The following is a 17123-nucleotide window of genomic DNA, read 5'->3' on the forward strand; positions in this document are numbered from 1 at the left end:
CTGAGATGTCCACCTGCGCCCTATTCGAGGTCTCCGGAGTCGTCTTTGGCCTCTTCTTTGCTCTTTCAGAAGCGTCTGCACATTTTTCCAGGTGTCATTTCTCTAACTTGAACACAGGGAGCGCACTGGGCGCGCGGGCACGTGGCTGTCCCCAGGGGCCTGGCTTGGGTCTCGCCCCTGGGCGGGGGCGCACGCGCGGGCGGGACATCTGGGGGCGCCCACGCGCTCTGGGACGAGTGTCGTTGGCCAGGCCCGGACTGGGGAAAGGCGAGTGAGACACTACTCGCCTGGGCTGCAAAATTTAAGGGAGTGAAAAAAAGAAAGAAAGAAAGAAAGAAACGAAAACCACCTCGAGTCACCAAAATAAACATTTTAATGCAGTGTTAAAAAAAAAATCAACAGGAATCCTCCAAAGCCCACTATGAACAAAATAGCAAAACGGTAGAGAAAGGACCTGTGCTGCTGGGTAGGGCCTGTGGGGCGCCTCCGGGGGTTTGAAACTGGAGGAGACTCGGGGCTGTAGGGCCCGCGGATCTGGGGCGCCCCCTCGGTCCCGGCGCGCCCAGGGCCTCCAGCGCGGGGCCCGGCACAGGAGGCGGGGAGGCAGGCGGGGAGGCGGGCGGGGCGGGGCCGGGCGGCACCTCCCTCTCCTGCCTGCTTTCCCTCCCTCTCCTGGGCCTCTCCCGGGCGCAGAGTCCCTTCCTAGGCCAGATCCGCGCCGCCTTTTCCCGCGGCCCGCACCGGGCCCAGCTGACGGGCCGCGTTGTTTACGGGCCCGAGCAGCCCTCGCTCCCGCCGCCCGCCCGCCACCCGCCAGCCCAGGTGCCCGCCCGCCCGTCAGCTTGTCCGTTGGTCCGCGCGTCCCTCTGTCCCGGAGCCCGCAGGTCGCGACCCAGAGCGCGCGGGGCCGAGAGCCGAGAGACAGTCTGGGGCGCAGCGCCGAGCTCCCCGCCCCAACATCGTGGGACGGGGCCCGGGCCGCAGCGGCCGGGGGTCGGGGCCGCCACCGCGAGGGCCTCCGCTCCCTATTTGTAGCGGGCGAAGCCGCGCGCCTCCTTCCCGGGGCTGTCTCTAGGGCCCTCCCGGGCAGCGGGGCTGCGGCCCGCGGGTCGCCGGCGTGGAAGAGGAGGACGCACGGCCCCCAGCGCCTCTCGGACGGCCGCCTCAGAGCATGACCCCCGCGGGCCAGCGCCGCGCGCTCTGATCCGAGGAGACCCCGCGCTCCCGCAGCCATGGGCACCGGGGGCCGGCGGGGGACAGCTGCCGCGCCGCTGCTGGTGGCGGTGGCCGCGCTGCTACTGGGCGCCGCGGGCCACCTGTACCCCGGAGAGGGTGAGTCTGGGGGCGCGGGCGTGGACGGGGAGCGCCGCGATGGGGAGAGGACCCCACCCGAGCCAAAATCGAGCCCCGGCTTGTGGACTGAGAACCCTCCCCGGGGGCGGGGGGCGGTGGCCGGGACTGTAGCTCCTGCCTCGCGTGGTAGGGGGGGTGGGCGGGAAGCCGCTGACCTTGGCCTTTGCCCGCCCGGGCTCGCGCCTCCGCGCCCCGCGTGCCCGACCTGAGCCCGAGGAACCTTGCCCCAGTGCCCGCCCCGCCGCGGGCGCCTCTCTGGAGCGCGCCTCCGACCCGTGCCCCAGCCCCTCCGAGCCCAAGTCGCTCCGGAGACACGACATGCGTCGTCTTTGGGTCGCGGCCGGGAAGTGGGGTCACTGGGTCTGGAGAGCCCCGGACAGCCAAGTCCCCCGAGCGCATATCGTGTAGGTAGAGCCAATCGCCCCGAGTGCCCCACCGGTGGGTGACGCTGCCTGGGGTCGGGGACTGCAGAAACCCCCTCTACCTAGCTACCTTGGATTTAGGCCGGTGGCCACCCCGGACTCTAGGTCCACGTTTACCCTTTTGGGTTCTGTTTCCAGATGTCTGGAGGCAAATTCTAAAGCCTTAGCAACAGCAGCAATTGTAGCAGAAGTAGTGGCGGTTTTTTACCCTATTTATTGTAATTAGTATCACCGCACGCCACAGGCTGGTCTATCTTATCTCTCTGGACTGTCACAGTGGCCCCGGGAGGCGGATACAGTTCTGTACCCATTTCACAGAGGAGTAAACTAAGGCTCAGGTAGGATGCATAACTCCCTTGCCCTAAAGTCAGTGCCAGAGCCAGGACTTGAACCTCTCTGTGTCCCATTCTGCACAAGAATCTGGACTACTGTCCCTTGTCTGCTGTCTCCTTGACTCCTCCTCTCCCCTCAGCCCTGCCCTTCATGAAGGAGCCTTTGACCTTGAGTGAGGCTTTCCTTCCCCCTGACCCCATGGGCCCCTCTCCCACGTGTGGGTAGCATCTTCCTTGGGCTTGACAGCAGGCACCTTTGGGGTTGTAAGATAAAGATGGCGCAATCATTTAAGACAATATAGCCTGAGTGTCCCACTGTGGGGTCTGAGGCCCTGCTTTAAACATATCTGTTGGCTTACTGTTTCAGATTTCTCCATAAAAGGAAATCAGTGGTAATCAGGAAGGGGTCAGGGAGGGAAGGAATTGAAGCTCCTAAATTTATTGATGGGGAACCGGGTACATGTAAAATCAGAGGTGCTAGAGTGGACCAACCGGGTGTGCTGAGTCGACTCTGTGAATTACATAATGTTTAAAAGCCCCGCGGCCACCCCGCCCCCAGGTGCTTGGTAGACAGTAGGTGCTCAATGAAGGGTGGCGGTTAATTTGGGTTTTTGTTAAGAAAATCCGGCTGGCTGTTGTGACTCATGCCTGTAATCCCAGCACTTTGGGAGGCTGAGGCGGGCGGATCAGGAGGTCAGGAGATGGAGACCATACTAGCCGACATAGTGAAACTCCCTTCTCTGCTCAAAATACAAAAATTAGCGGGGTGTGGTGGCGTGCACCTGTAATCCCAGCTACTTGGGAGGCTGAGGCAGGATAATTGCTTGAACCGGGGAGGAGGAGGTTGCAGTGAGCTGAGATGGCACCCCTGCACTCCAGCCTGGCGACAGAGTGAGAGTTTGTCTTAAAAAAAAAAAAAATCCAAGACGAGTGGTTTAGAACTATGCCAGATTCTGTGTGTGTGCGTGTGTGTGGTTCCCTGCTCTTCTGTTCCTTGTAGCTTTGGTAATTAATCGTGGATCTGTGCCTGGACTTTCAGGGTCAGTAAATGGATTTACCATTTCTTTTCACATTTATGGCTTCCATATGGGCTGGGGTTTATGGTTTGTTGTTGATGTTGTTCACCACTGTATTTTTAGACCCCGGAATGGTGCCTGGCACATAGTAGGTGTTCAGTAAATATTTGTTCTGAAGTGGGGCACAGAAACCCTGGGTGTACTGGGCTCCTTTATCATCTTAAGAAGTTCTTTATTCTCTGCGTAATACCTTCCTAAGAATTATAAGAGCAAGCTCTCAGCAGGTGCTGTTCTATTCGCTTTGCATATATAATCTCAGTTAATCCTCATGGCAAAACCCCACACGAGGTGTGATTTAATCATCCCTTTTCACAAGTGAGAAAACTTCGTTTGAGGCCAGCAGGCAGCAGGGCTGGGATTGGAATCTAGCTAGTGTGGCTGCAGAGCAATGGTTTCTTAACAAATCTTTGTTCTTTTGAGTCTGAGCCTCCATACCCCCCATGTTTGGGGTAATGGTGAACAAAATCCTATCAAATAAATGGGCTGTGATGCCTCTTGAAGGCGTGGGGAGGGGCAAAGAGCTTTTCAGGTCATTAGATCATTAATCTCTAATGTCAACCAATATGGCTTTTTTATTTTTATTTTTTTTTTGAGACGGAGTCTTGCTCTGTCACCCAGGCTGGAGTGCAGTGGCACGATCTCGGCTCACTGCAACCTCCACCTCCCAGGTTCAAGGGATTCTCCTGCCTCAGCCTCCCCAGTAGCTGGGATTACAGGTGTGTTTCACAACACCGGCTAATTTTTTGTATTTTTAGTAGAGACAGGGTTTCACCGTGTTAGCCAGGATGGTCTGAATCTCCTGACCTCATGATCCACCCACCTCAGCCTCCCAAAGTGCTTGGATTACAGGCATGAGCCACTGCGCCCGGCCTTTTTTTTTTTTTTTTTGAGACAGGGTCTCACTCTGTCACCCAGGCTGGAATGCAGTGACACGATCTTTACTCACTGCCCACTGCAACCTCCACCTTTCAGGTTCACGTGCATCTCCTGCCTCAGCCTCCTGAGTAGCTGCGATTACAGGCATCCATCACCACCCTCGGCTAATTTTTGTATTTTTAGTAGAGATGGGGTTTCGCCATATTGATTAGGTTGGTCTCAAACTTCTGACCTCAAGTGATCTGCCTGCCTCGGCCTCCCAAAGTCCTGGTATTACAGGCGTGAGCCACCACTCCTGGCCTAATGTGGCATTTTGATTGGGATAAAGGGTGGAGGAAAATCACTGTGATTTTTGTGTCTATCTACCTATCTATTCATTTTACTGTATTTATTTTTGAGATGAGGTCTTGCTCTGTTGCTTAGACTGGAGTGCAGCTGGGCAATGATGGCTCACTGCAGCCTTGACCTCCTGGACGCAAGCCATCCTCCTACCTCAGCCTCCCTAGTAGTGGGCCCACAGGTGCACGCCACCCTGCCTGGCTAATTTTTACTTTAATTTGTAGAGATAAAGTCTTGCTATTTTGTCTGGGCTGGTCTCAAACTCCTGGCCTCAAGCGATCTGCCCGCCTTGGCCTCTCAAAGTGCTGGGATCACAGGCATGAGCCACGGTGTCTGGCCTCTGCAGTTATTCTTATTCTTTGCTTCTCTCCTGGAGACCTGCTTCTTGCCCTTCCCCATTCATGCATAGAGACCATAGTGTGTGGGCTGAGTCCCTGGGGGTCCTCACCTCACCCCACTCTACCGTTGACTTCTGTTCCTCTTTGGTTCAAGCAGAGCTCTCAGTCTCCGCACTGCTGGCATTTGGGGTTGGATCATTCTTGGTGCTGGGGTCTGTCCTGCATGTAGAGTGTTGAGCTGCAGCCCTGGTCTCCACCCACGTGGTCCTGGTAGGGCCCCCTTCCACCCAGTCATGACAGCCACAAATGTCTCCAGACATTGCCAGGCACTGCACCGGAGGAGTTAACCTTTTCCCTGTCTGAGACATTTACCCATCTGGGCTCTTGCTCTTTGTCCTCTCTTTGTTCAAGAATCTTTGGCCGGGTGCAGTGGCTCACGCCTGTAATCCCAACACCTTGGGAGGCCGAGGTGGGCAGATCCCCTGAGGTCAGGAGTTTGAGACCAGCCTGGCCAACATGGCGAAACCCCGTCTCTACTAAAAATACAAAAATTAGCCAGGTGTGGTGGTGGGCCCTCGTAATCCCAGCTGCTAGGGGGGCTGAGGCAGGAGAATTGCTTGAACCTGAGAGGCAGAGGTTGCATTGCAGCCAGCCGAGATCACGCCACTGCACTCCAGCCTGGGCGACAGAGAGAGACTCTGTCTCAAAAAAAAAAAAAAAAAAAAAAAAAAAAATCTTCATTTACCCACATACTTTTTTAGCCTCTAAACACCCCGTACCCTCCGATCCCCATTACCCACCACTGACCTCCAGCCTCCACCCTGTCCAGCTTCCCCCGGCCAGTCCTCCCTGCCCTTGCCATCTCTTTACTCACTGTTCTGCCCCCAGCGTCTGGCTTGCATCTCCGCCACTTTACCAATGGCTGTCAAAGCTAATCTCTCATCTCCCAGTTGCGTCTCCTGCAACCTCACCTCACTTGAACACTCTGGGTTTGACACTGCCAATCCCTCCTCCTTGAAGGTTGCGATTCCAGTCTCACCTGAGCTTGGGTTCTTGTTTTCTACTGTTCTCTTCTCCTTCTACCTAGGCTAAGATGTTGGCTCTCTCTTCCCAGAGGGTCAGTGTTTCCTTTAATCTTCTCTCAGCTCACTTTTTTTTTTTTAATTCACTGCTTCGCCCCGGCTGGAGTGCAACAGCACGATCCAGGCTCACTGCAACCTCCGCCTCCCAGGTTCAAGCAATTCTCCTGCCTCAGCCTCCCCAGTAGCTGGAGTTACAGGCATGTGCCACCACACCGGGCTAGTTTTTGTATTTTTAGTAGAGATGGAGTTTCACCCTGTTGGCCAGGCTGGTCCTGAACTCCTGACCTCAAGTGACCCACCCACCTCAGCCTCCCAAAGATCTGGGATTACAGGCGTGAGCCACTGTGTCCGGCCCACTTTCTTTTTTCTTTTTTAAATTTTTCTTTTTAGAGACAGGATTTTGCTCTGCCACACAGGTTGGAGTGCAGAGGTATGGTCCTAGCTTACTGCAGCCTCCTCAAGTCATGGCCTGGAGCAGTCCTTCCACCTAGGTTCCCCAAATAGCTGGAATCACAGGCAGGTGCCACCGTGCCCAGCTAATTTAAACATTTGTTTGTAGAGACAGAGTCTAGCTGTGTTGCCCAGGCTGGTCTTGAATTCCTGGCCTCAAGTGATCCTCCCGCCTTGGCCTCCTGTGAAACTGGGATCACAGGCACAGGCACCACCATGACTCACTAATTTTTAAAATTTTTTGTAGAGACAGAGTCTTGCTATGCTGCCCAGGCTGGTTGTGAATTCCTGGCTTCAAGCAACCTGCTCGCCTCCGCCTCCTGGGTACCTGGGACCACAAGCAGTCACCACCACGCCTGGCTAATTAAAACTTTTTTTTTTTTTTTTCCTGTAGAGACAGGGTCTTGCTATGTTGCCTAGGCTGGTCTTAAACTCCTAGCCTCAAGCAGTCTTCCCTCCTGGGCCTCCCAAGTGCTGGGATTATAGGCATGAGAAGCCATTGCACCCAGCTAAGAAATTTACATAGATCCAACTTCTTCTGAACAGGGGTCAGCTAACCATGGCCCTCAGGCCCAATCCCACGGATTTTGTAAATGCAGTTTTATTGGCATGCAGCCACACTCGACATCTGCTCACATCATCTATGACTGCTCAAAAATGCCCGGACGGCAGGTTGAGTAGTTAAAACAGGAATTCTATGGCCAAAATATTTACACTTTGGCCCTTTACAGAGAACGTTTGCTAACCTCTGATCTGGAACAGACGCCTTGAGGTTTCATTCATGATAGCATGCCTAATGGCTTGTGTGGTCCCTGGTACAACTTGAATGAAGCGAGTGAAATGAAATGCTGTATCTGGCCGGGCGCGGTGGCTCAAGCCTGTAATCCCAGCACTTCCCGGAGGCAGGCGGGCGGATCCACGAGTCAGGAGATCAGAGACCATCCCTAACACAGTGAAACCCGTCTCTACTAAAAATACAAAAACTAGCGGGCATGGTGACAGAGCCTGTAGTCCCAGCTACTCGGGAGGCTAGAGGCAGGAGAATGGTAAACCCGGTGAGCCCCGCAGTGAGCTGAGATCCGGCCCTGCCTCCCAGCCCTAGACCACCAAATGAGACTCCGTCTCAAAAAAAAAAAAAAAAAAAAATGCTATGTCTTTCTCTTTACGCTGCAAGACACGTTAAAGAAAGTGTATCATTTGCTGCACTGAATACATGGATTCCAAGGATGAGAAAAATCACCGTGATGTTGCCTACTTAGCTATGTGTATGATCTTATAATTTATTTATTTAAACAGCTATATTGGTATTGAATAAGGATTTCAGGCTCTCAGCCCTGTGTCTAGAACCGAAAATATAACTGGTGTATATAATGAGATTTTTTTCTTTTTTTTTCTCAAGCCTCTCTTGTGTTAATTTCTATTAAGAATACTCCCGAGCCGGGCGCGGTGGCTCAAGCCTGTAATCCCAGCACTTTGGGAGGCCGAGGCGGGTGGATCACGAGGTCAGGAGATCGAGACCATCCTGGCTAACATGGTGAAACCCCCTCTCTACTAAAAATACAAAAAACTAGCCGGGCAAGGTGGCGGGCGCCTGTAGTCCCAGCTACTCGGAGGCTGAGGCAGGAGAATGGCGTAAACTCGGGAGGCGGAGCTTGCAGTGAGCCGAGATCGCGCCACTGCACTCCAGCCTGGGTGACACAGCGAGACTCCGTCTCAAAAAAAAAAAAAAAAAAGAATACTCCCGGAGGCCGGGCGTGGTGTGGCTCACGTCTGTAATCCCATGCACTTTGGGAGGCTGAGGTGGGTGGATCACTTGAGGTCGGGAGTTTGAGACCAGCCTGACCAACATGGTGAAATGCCGTCTTTACTAAAAAAAATGCAAAATTAGCCGGGCGTGGTGGCACATGCCTGTAATCCCTGTCTCCTGAGGCAGGAGAATCGCTTGAACCCGGGAGGTAGAGGTTGCAGTGAGCTGTGATCGCGCCACTGCACTGCAGCCTGGGCGACAGAGCGAAACTCCATCTCAAAAAAGAAAAAAAATACTTTTGGCCAGGTTCTGTGGCTCATGCCTGTAATCCCAGCACTCTGGGAGGCTGAGGTGGGAGGATTACATGTGTCCAGGAGTTTCAGATCAGCCTGGGCATCATAGCAAGACGCTGTCTCCACTAACAATAAAACAAAAATTAGCCGGGCATGGTGGCCTGCGTCTGTAGTCCCAGCTACTTGCCAGGCTGAGATGGGAGGATCTCTTGAGGCTGGCTGGAAGGGCAAGGCTGCAGTGAGCTGTGATTGTACCACTGCACTCCAGCCTGGGCAACAGTGAGGTCCTCTCTCTCTCTCTCAAACAAAAAAAAAAAGAGTACTTTTGGAGTGGCCTGGTTGATGTTTTCCAGTTGCAGTGTATTTATGGTTTCTAATTAAAATAGTGACAGGTAATGCATTCTCATTGCAAAAAGAAAAATTACCAAAGTATAGAAAGGGAAAAACAAAAAACAAAAGTCCTTTTCCACAATCTTGTGTTGGGGCGCAGTGGCTCACACCTGTAACCCCTGGACTTTTTAGGAGGCTGAGGTGGGAGGAACACTTGAAGCCAGGAGTTCGAGACCAGCCTGGGCAACATAACGAGGCATTGTCTCTAGAAAAAATTTAAAAATTAACTGGGCATGGTGGTGTGTACCGGTAGTCCCAGCTACTCAGGAGGCTGAGGTGGGAGGATCGCTTGAGCCCAGAAGGTTGAGGCTACAGTGAGCCGTATTCATGCCACTGCACTCCAGCCTGGGTGATAGAGTCAGACCCTGTCTCAAAAAGAAAAGAAATAGTAAAAAAGTCTTGTCCCCCTGTCCCCCAAAGCATTCCATTCATGTCTAGGGAGGTAACTGTGCCATTGGTTTATATGTCTTTTTAATGTTTAATAATTTTTTGGCCAGGTATGGTGGCCCACTCCTGTAATCCCAGCACTTTGGGAAGCCAAAGCAGGTGGATCTCTTGAGCCCAGGAGTTCAAGACCAGCTTGGGTAACATAGCAAGACTCTGTCTCTACAAAAGCCTCCAAAAAAGGTATCCAGATACAGTGGTGAGCACCTGTGGTCCCAGCTACTAGGGAGGCTAAGGTGGGAGGATCACCTGAGCCTGGGAAGTCGAGGCTGCAGTGAGCTGTGATTGCACCACTGCACTCCAGCCTGGGTGACAGAGTGAGACTCTGTAACAACAACAAAATATTTAGAAAATTATCATACAGTAAAATAGGCTTTTTAAAGGTGTACCGTTTATGAATTTTAAGCCTTGTCTAGAGCTCAGCTCTCTACTGTTCTTGGCTAAAGAAGGCTGTAAGTTGTATGGCTGTTGCCACAATTAGGATAGAGAATAGTCTCTTTCATTGTTGTCAAGCTCCCTCAGATTCTGCCCCATCACTAAAACCACCTCTCCACCTAACCACAGATCACAATTTCTCCCATCCTATGGTTTCTCTAGACTTTAAAATGTTTGATCTTATAATCGGATTAATATTCTTTTTTCTTTTTTTTTTTTGAGACAAGAGTCTCGGCTCCTATCACCCAGGCTGGAGTGCAGTAACGCAATCTTGGCTCACTGCAAGCTCTGCCTCCTGGGTTCAGGCCATTCTCCTGCCTCAGCCTCCCGAGTAGCTGGGACTACAGGCACCCGCCACCACACCCAGCTAATTTTTGTATTTTAGTAGGAACAGGGTTTCCTGCATGTTAGCCAGGATGGTCTCCGATCTCCTGACCTCGTGATCCGCCTCAGCCTCCCAAAGTGCTGGGATAGAGCATGAAGCCACCACGCCAACCTGGATGTATTCTCTTAAAGTTGAAATTTTTAAATTTGAGTCAGTTGATCCCTCATTATTCCCAAGATCCCATATTTTCTTTTTAAAATTTAAAATTTAAATTTTTATTTTTGAGAGCGACTTCTTGCTCTGATATCCAGGCTGGAGTGCAGTGGTGTGGTCCTAACTCCCTGCAGCCTCCAGCTCTTGAGCACCCACAATCCTCCTGCCTCAGCCTCCTGAGTAGCTGGGACTACGGGCATACACCACCACACTCAGCTAATTTTTTATTTTTTTTTTTTATTTATTTACATTTTGTTTGTTTTATTTTTTGAGATGGCGTCTTCGTTATGGTAGCAGGCTGGACTGCGGTGATAATCTGGGCTCCGCAAATCACTCAGCCTCGGGTTGCGTGGTTATACTTGCTCCCGTAGCTGCAGGCGAGAAACGGGGTTGCGAACAAATGAATGGTCAAATAAATTAAAATGTCAGTTAAGTCATTGAAGCCCGTCGGATAATGGAGTTGGTGCTGCCGAACAATCAGGTGACCTCTCGAAGTGCTGGGATAACAGACCCTGTATTTTTGAATTCACCTACTCACTAAAATTTATTTGTAACCCTTGAACCAGCATGCTCAGTGCCTTTCTGGTCATTTTAGGACACTCGTAAGTATGAATCTCAAATTTGAGGTCAAGTAAGGGGGCGCGCCCTTTTTGCTTCAGCCCTTATGCATCAGATTCATACAATCTGTACATTGAGGATTAAAACTAGTCCTTTTTGACCGGGCGCAGTGGCTCATGCCTGTAATCCCAGCACTTTGGGAGGCCGGGGTGAATCATGAGGTCAGGAGATCGAGACCATCCTGGCTAACATGGTGACATCCCGTCTCTACTAAAAATACAAAAAATTAGCCGGTGTGGTGGCGGGTGCCCGTAGTTCCAGCTACTCTGAAGGCTGAGGCGGGAGAATCCCTTGAACCCGGGAGGCGGAGGTTGCAGTGAGCCAAGATCATGCCATTGCATTCCAGCCTGGGCTACAGGGTGAGACTCCGTCTCAAAACAAAAAACAACAAAAAAAACCCGAGTCCTTTTTGTGGTTATTTGGTGCCGCATTTTTAGCATTTTTGTGCTTTCAGTTGGTGATGGGGCTGTTTCAAATGCACCCCAGGGCGCTAAAGCTCAGCTCTCTACTGTTCCTTGGCTAAGGAAGGCTGTGACCACCCACCGTTGTGGAGAAAATGCAGTGTGGCCAGGCGTGGTGGCTCACACCTGCAATCCCAGCACTTTGGGAGGTTAAGGCAGGTGGATCACTTGAGGCCAGAGTTCGAGACCAGCCTGGGCAACATGATGAAACCCCATCTCTACTGCAAATACAAAAATTAGCTGGATGTGATGGCGCATGCCTGTAATCCCAGGTACCTGGGAGGCTGAGGTACAAGAATTGCTTGAGCCCAGGAGGTGAAGGTTGCAGTGAGCCAAGGCGGTGCCACTGCACTCCAACGTGGGCAACAGAGTGAGACTCTGTCTCAAAAAACAAAAAAGAAACCCCCAAAAACCAACACTCACACACACACACACGCACACACACACACACACACAAAGGCATGTGAGCCAAGATGGTGCCACTGCATTCCAGCCTGGGCAACAGAGAACAGAGTGAGACCCTGTCTCAAAAAAAAAACCAACAACAAATAAAATAAAAAACCAGCACACACACACACACACACACACACACACACAAAGGCATGTGTTACATAAACTTTGTTCAGGCATGAGTTCTACTACTGTTGGCTGTGAGTTCAGTGTTAATGAATCAACAATATAGATTCAATAATGTCTTTCAACAGAAACACGCATAAAACAAGGCTAGGTATTGACCCATGGATAAATGTGCTGTGGCCAGAAGTTCGCAGTTACCCTTGCGTTTTCCTGGGAGCAGTGGTTCAGTATTCGCTAGTTCAACATTCGAGGGAATTTCAGAGTCCACCAATAACAAGAATCGGCTGCAAGTGGTTTAAAATTGGTGAATCTGTGGCTCACGCCTGTAATCCCAGCACTTTGGGAGGCTGAGGCAGGCGGGTCACCTGAGGTAATGAGTTTGAGACCAGCCTGGCCAACATGGTGAAACCCCGTCTCTACTAAAAATACAAAAATTATCTGGGCACGGTGGCTTATGCCGGTAGTCCCAGCTACTTGGGAGGCTGAGGCGGGAGAATCGCGGGAGGCGGAGGTTGCAGTGAGCCGAGATTGCACCACTGCATTCCAGCCAGGGCAGCAGAGTGAGACCCCATCTTAAAAAAAAACCAAACAAAACTGTGGGCTTGTCATTTCCCGGTTAGAATCCTTTGAATGCAAATGCTCTTTTTGTTGTATTTTCATCTTCATGGAAACCGCTGGGTTGGTTACTTTTCGGAAAGTTCATGAGATGTCTAAAAACTCCAGCCTGTGTTTCAGTGAGGGGAATCCCTGTCCTCTGCCAACACTGGTGGCAGGGAGAGGCAGCAGTGGCTCTCAGGATTTTATTTATTTCATTTATTCATTTATACTTTTTTGAGAAAGGGTCTTGCTCTGTCGCTCAGGCTGGAGTACAGTGGCGCAGTCACAGCTCACTGCACCCTCAACCTCCTGAGCTCAGGTGGTCCTCCTGCCTCAGCCTCCTGAGTAGCTGGGACTACAGGCGTGTGCCACCATGACTGGCTAATTTTTGTATTTTAGTAGGGATGGAGTTTCGCCATGTCGCCTATTATTATTATTATTATTTTGAGTGGAGTCTTGCTCTGTTGCCCAGGCTGGAGTGCAGTGGCACGATCTTGGCTCACTGCAGCCTCTGCCTCTGGGGTTCAAGTAATTCTCCTGCCTCAGCCTCCTGAGTAGCTGGGACTGCAGGTGTGTGCCACCACGACTGGCTAATTTTTATATTTTAGTAGAGATGCGGTTTCCCCATGTTGCCCAGGTGGGTCTCAAACTCCTGACCTCAAGCCATCCGCCTGCCTCGGCCTCTCAAAGGACTGGGATTACTGGTGTGAGCCACCTTGTCCAGCTGGCTTGAGGGATTATTATTATTATTATTATTATTATTTTGAGATGGAGTCTTGCTCTGTTGCCCAGGCTGGAGTGCAGTGGCACAATCTCGGCTCACTGCAACCTCCACCTCCTGGGTTCAAGCAATTCTCCTGCCTCAGCCTCCTGAGTAGCTGGGATTATAGGCGTGTACCACCACACCTGGCTATTTTTTGGATTTTTAGTGGAGACGGGATTTCACCATGTTGGTCAGGCTGGCCTCGAACTCTTGACCTCAAATGATCCACACACCTCAGCCTCCCAAAGTGCTGGGATTATTGGTGTGAGCCACCGCACCCGGCCGGCTTGCGGGATTTTAGAAACATATTTTGCTTTCAGCAGAACAAGGTTTGCTATTCTGCGGTGCCACGTACAGACTGGCTCTAAGCTCCTGTTGGAGTTCAAAGCGGACTTCTGAGAATGAATGTTTAATTTCACATCTGGCATTTTCTTCCAGTTCCTTAAAAGTAGGGTGTCTCATCAGGTTTATATAAAAGCCCCTGACGTGTGTTCAGGAAGGGCAGGGTGCTATCATGAGATTCTTGTTTCCTTTGCCTTTGTGGGAATGTGGAAACCATAGGTACTTTCTAAAAATTACCCTTGTTATCAATGCGGGCAAAAGTAGTCAGACAGGAAGGGACTCAAGAGAGTAGGGATGCAACTGCTTTTTTAAATTGATTTTGAAATCTCATTTATTTTTATCATTAGAGACGGGGTCTTGCTGTGTCATCCAGGCTGGAGTGCGGTGGTGCGATTATGCCTCATTGCAGCCTTGAACTCCTGGGCTCAAGCAATTCTTGCGCTTCATCCTCCCAGGTAGCTGGGACTACAGGCATGCACCACCATGCCTGGATAGTTTTTTTTTTTTTAATTTTTATTTTTTGCAGAGACAGGGTTTGGCTGTGTTGCCCAGGCTGGCCTCAAACTCAAGACCTTAAGTGATTGTCCCACCTCAGCCTCCCAAAGTACTAGGATTACAGATGTGAGCCACTGTGCCTGGTGGGATACAACTGTTTTCTGACTGCGCATGTGTGTTGTTGTTGCCATTCTACTCTCAAGGATGTATCCTTTTGTTTCCTTCCAGAAGATCAGAAAAGGGAGGACCTCATATATTCCCTCCTAATTATACCCAGTTACAGGGTCTCCATACCACCTGTTACAAAGTGCCTTTCTGGTCTTGCAGGACTTCTCTTGTTTTTCCTTCTGTCTTCCGTGTCCTGTCTGCTCCTGTCTGTATAAATCTCAGGACTCCTGAAATAGCACAGAAGCCCCCTTCTAATCCTGTGGTTTGATGTGTGATATTGTTAGGATTACAAAACTATGTAATACACTAGAGGAGTCAGACATTCCAGAGCTCCTAGAAGGTGTTGATGTTAGGGTGGCTGTGGGACAGGTGCCCCTCCTAGTCCCTGGCCTTTCATACTGTGTCCCCTGGAGCCCCTCTTTCTTTCTGGTTTTTTTTTTTTTTTTTTTGAGATGGAGTCTCGCTCTGTCACCCAGCCTGGAGTGCAGCGGCACGATCTTGGCTCACTGCAACCTCGGCCTCCCAGGTTCAAGAGATTCTCCTGCCTCAGCCTCCCGAGTAGCTGGGATTATAGGCGCCTACCACAACATCTGGCTAATTTTTTTATTTTTTATTTTTTATTTATTTTGAGATGGAGTTTTGCTCTTGTTGCCCAGGCTTTCGTGCAATGGCATGATCTTGGCTCACTGCAGTCTCTGCCTCCCAGGTTCAAGCAATTCTCCTGCCTCCGCTTCCCAAGTAGCTGGAACTACAGGCATAAGCCACAATGCCTAACTAATTTTGTATTCTTAGTAGAGATGGGGTTTCTCCATGTTGGTCAGGCTGGTCTCAAACTCCCGATCTCAGGTGACCCACCTGCCTTGGCCTCCCAAAGTGCTGGGATTACAGGTGTGAGCCACTGCACCCGGCCTGGCTAATTTTTTATATTTTTGGTAGAGATGGGTCTCAAACTTTGGCCAGGCTGGGCTCAAACTGCTGATCTTAAGTGATCCACCTGCCTTGGCCTCCCAAAGTGCTGGGATTACAGGCGTGAGTCACCGCACCCGGCCTTTGTTTTGTTTTTGAGACAGGGTCTCGCACTGTCACCCAGGCTGGAGTGTAGTGGTGTGATCTCAGGCCTCTGCAATCTCCATCTCCCAGGCTCAAGCAATCCTCAGCCTCCCAAGTAGCTGGGACTACAGGTGCATACCACCACACCCATTTATTTATTTATTTATTTTAGAGATGGGGTTTTGCTATGTTACCTAGGCCGATCTCAAACTCCTGGGCTCAAGCAATCCACCCATCTCAGCCTCCCAAAGTGCTGGGATTCCAGGCGTGAGCCTCTCTTTCTATCCTTTTCTTTTCTCAGTTTTCTCCCCGCCACCTTTCCTGCAATGTCACCTGTTGTCACTGCATCCACCAGCATCCGCACCTGTTCCCCCATCTTCCCAATGCCCACGGGACCCACATCCCTGAGTATCCCATAGCCCTCACAGATTCAATATGCCCCCAACTGACCCTGTTGTTCTTGCCAGCATAAACTGGTCCTATCTTGGATGCTTCAGGCTCATTGACAATCCCTCCTCACTCTCTTCTCCCTCCTCTCTTCCATTTCTCCTGGGTATGAAGTCCTGTTCACACAAACTGCCCTTGGTTTCTGTGGTGTTATGCGTGCTGTCTTCAGTACCTTCTTCATTCTGCTGCCAGAAGGCTGTTTCTCTCTTTCTTTTTTCTTTTTTAATTTTATTTTTATAGACATGGGGTCTTACTGTGTTGCGCAGGTTGGTCTCAGACTTCTGGACTTAAGTGATCCTCCTGCCTCAGCCTCCCCAAGGGCTAGGATTATAGATGTGAGCCACTGTGCCCTGTCTAGAGGGATATTTCTTTTATTTTCTGTCTTTTCTTTCTTTTTTTTTTTTTTTTTTTGAGACAGAGTCTCACTCTGTTGCCCAGGCTGGTGTGCAGTGATATGATCTCGGCTCACTCAACCTCTCCCTCCTGGGTTCAAGAGATTGTCTTGCTTCAGCCTCCTGACTAGCTGGGATTACAGGTGTGCACCACCACGCCTGACAAATTTTTGTGTTTTTAGTACAGATGGGGTTTCACCATATTGGCCTGGCTGGTCTCGAACTCCTGACCTCAAGTGATCTACCCGCCTCAGCCTCCCAAAGTGCTGGGATTACAGGCGTGAGCCACTGCGTCCGGCCTTGGTTTTTTTTAGAGATAGGGTCTCACCCTGTCACCCAGCAGGCTGGAGTGCAGTGGTGCAGTCATAGCTCACTGCAGCCTCAACCTCTTGGGCTCAAGCAGTTCTCCTCCCTAAGCCTCCTGAGTAGCTAGGAGTACAGATGCACCTCACCACGCCTGGCTATGTTTTGTATTTTTAGTAGAGACAGGGCTTTGCCAGTTGCCCAGGTTGGTCTTGAACTCCCAGGCTCAAGCAGTCCACCTGCCTAGGCCTCCCAATATGTTGTGATTACAGGCGTGAGCCACTGCACCCGGCCAACATCTCTGCAATTCTTTGTTTTACTACTTTGTCCTTTAGCTCTGGTGGTAGCTTATCACAGTTCTTTAGGCGCGTCTTTCCTTTACTTGCTGTAAGAGTGCAACCTTATTTGTCTTGAGAGTCCCCCTGGGCCTGGCACAATATCTGGCCCACTGAGATGCCCAGCAAACGTTTGTTGAGTGAAAACAGGAATGATTTCCACGTGGCTGATTTGCCGGGTCCAGAACCTGCATTTGATCCATGACACCTCCATTCCTCCTCGCAGAGGTAGATTTGAAAGCTATTCTTGCAGACAGGTGGAGAATCTTAACGATCTCTGACCAGTGTGTCCAAGCTCTAATTTCTGGAGGTAATAAATCTGGGAATGGATTCCATATGGCTCAGATGGGAGACAGAACAGGTATACACAGCCAGACCTCCAGAGGTGGGGATCCAGCCCGGGACCAAATCAAGGTCTAGCTACAACGAGGATAGGGCTGGCTGGGCACAGTGGCTCACGC

The 17123-nt window shown here is 51.0% G+C and overlaps 1 protein-coding gene across 1 annotated transcript in view; it reads left to right on the top strand.

The window, feature by feature from the left end:
- The first annotated feature begins 780 nt into the window (after positions 1–780).
- INSR (insulin receptor) overlaps positions 781–17123 on the top strand; it is a 180983-nt gene continuing 164640 nt past the window's right edge. Inside the window, exon 1 of the mRNA XM_031659063.1 lies at positions 781–1332. Within this exon, the coding sequence (XP_031514923.1) occupies positions 1233–1332 (100 nt within the window). The 5' untranslated portion in view covers positions 781–1232. The remainder of the gene's footprint in view (positions 1333–17123) is intronic.

The sequence above is a fragment of the Papio anubis genome, chromosome 20 (genome assembly GCF_008728515.1).
Source record: "Papio anubis isolate 15944 chromosome 20, Panubis1.0, whole genome shotgun sequence".
NCBI classification, from domain to species: Eukaryota; Metazoa; Chordata; class Mammalia; order Primates; family Cercopithecidae; genus Papio; species Papio anubis.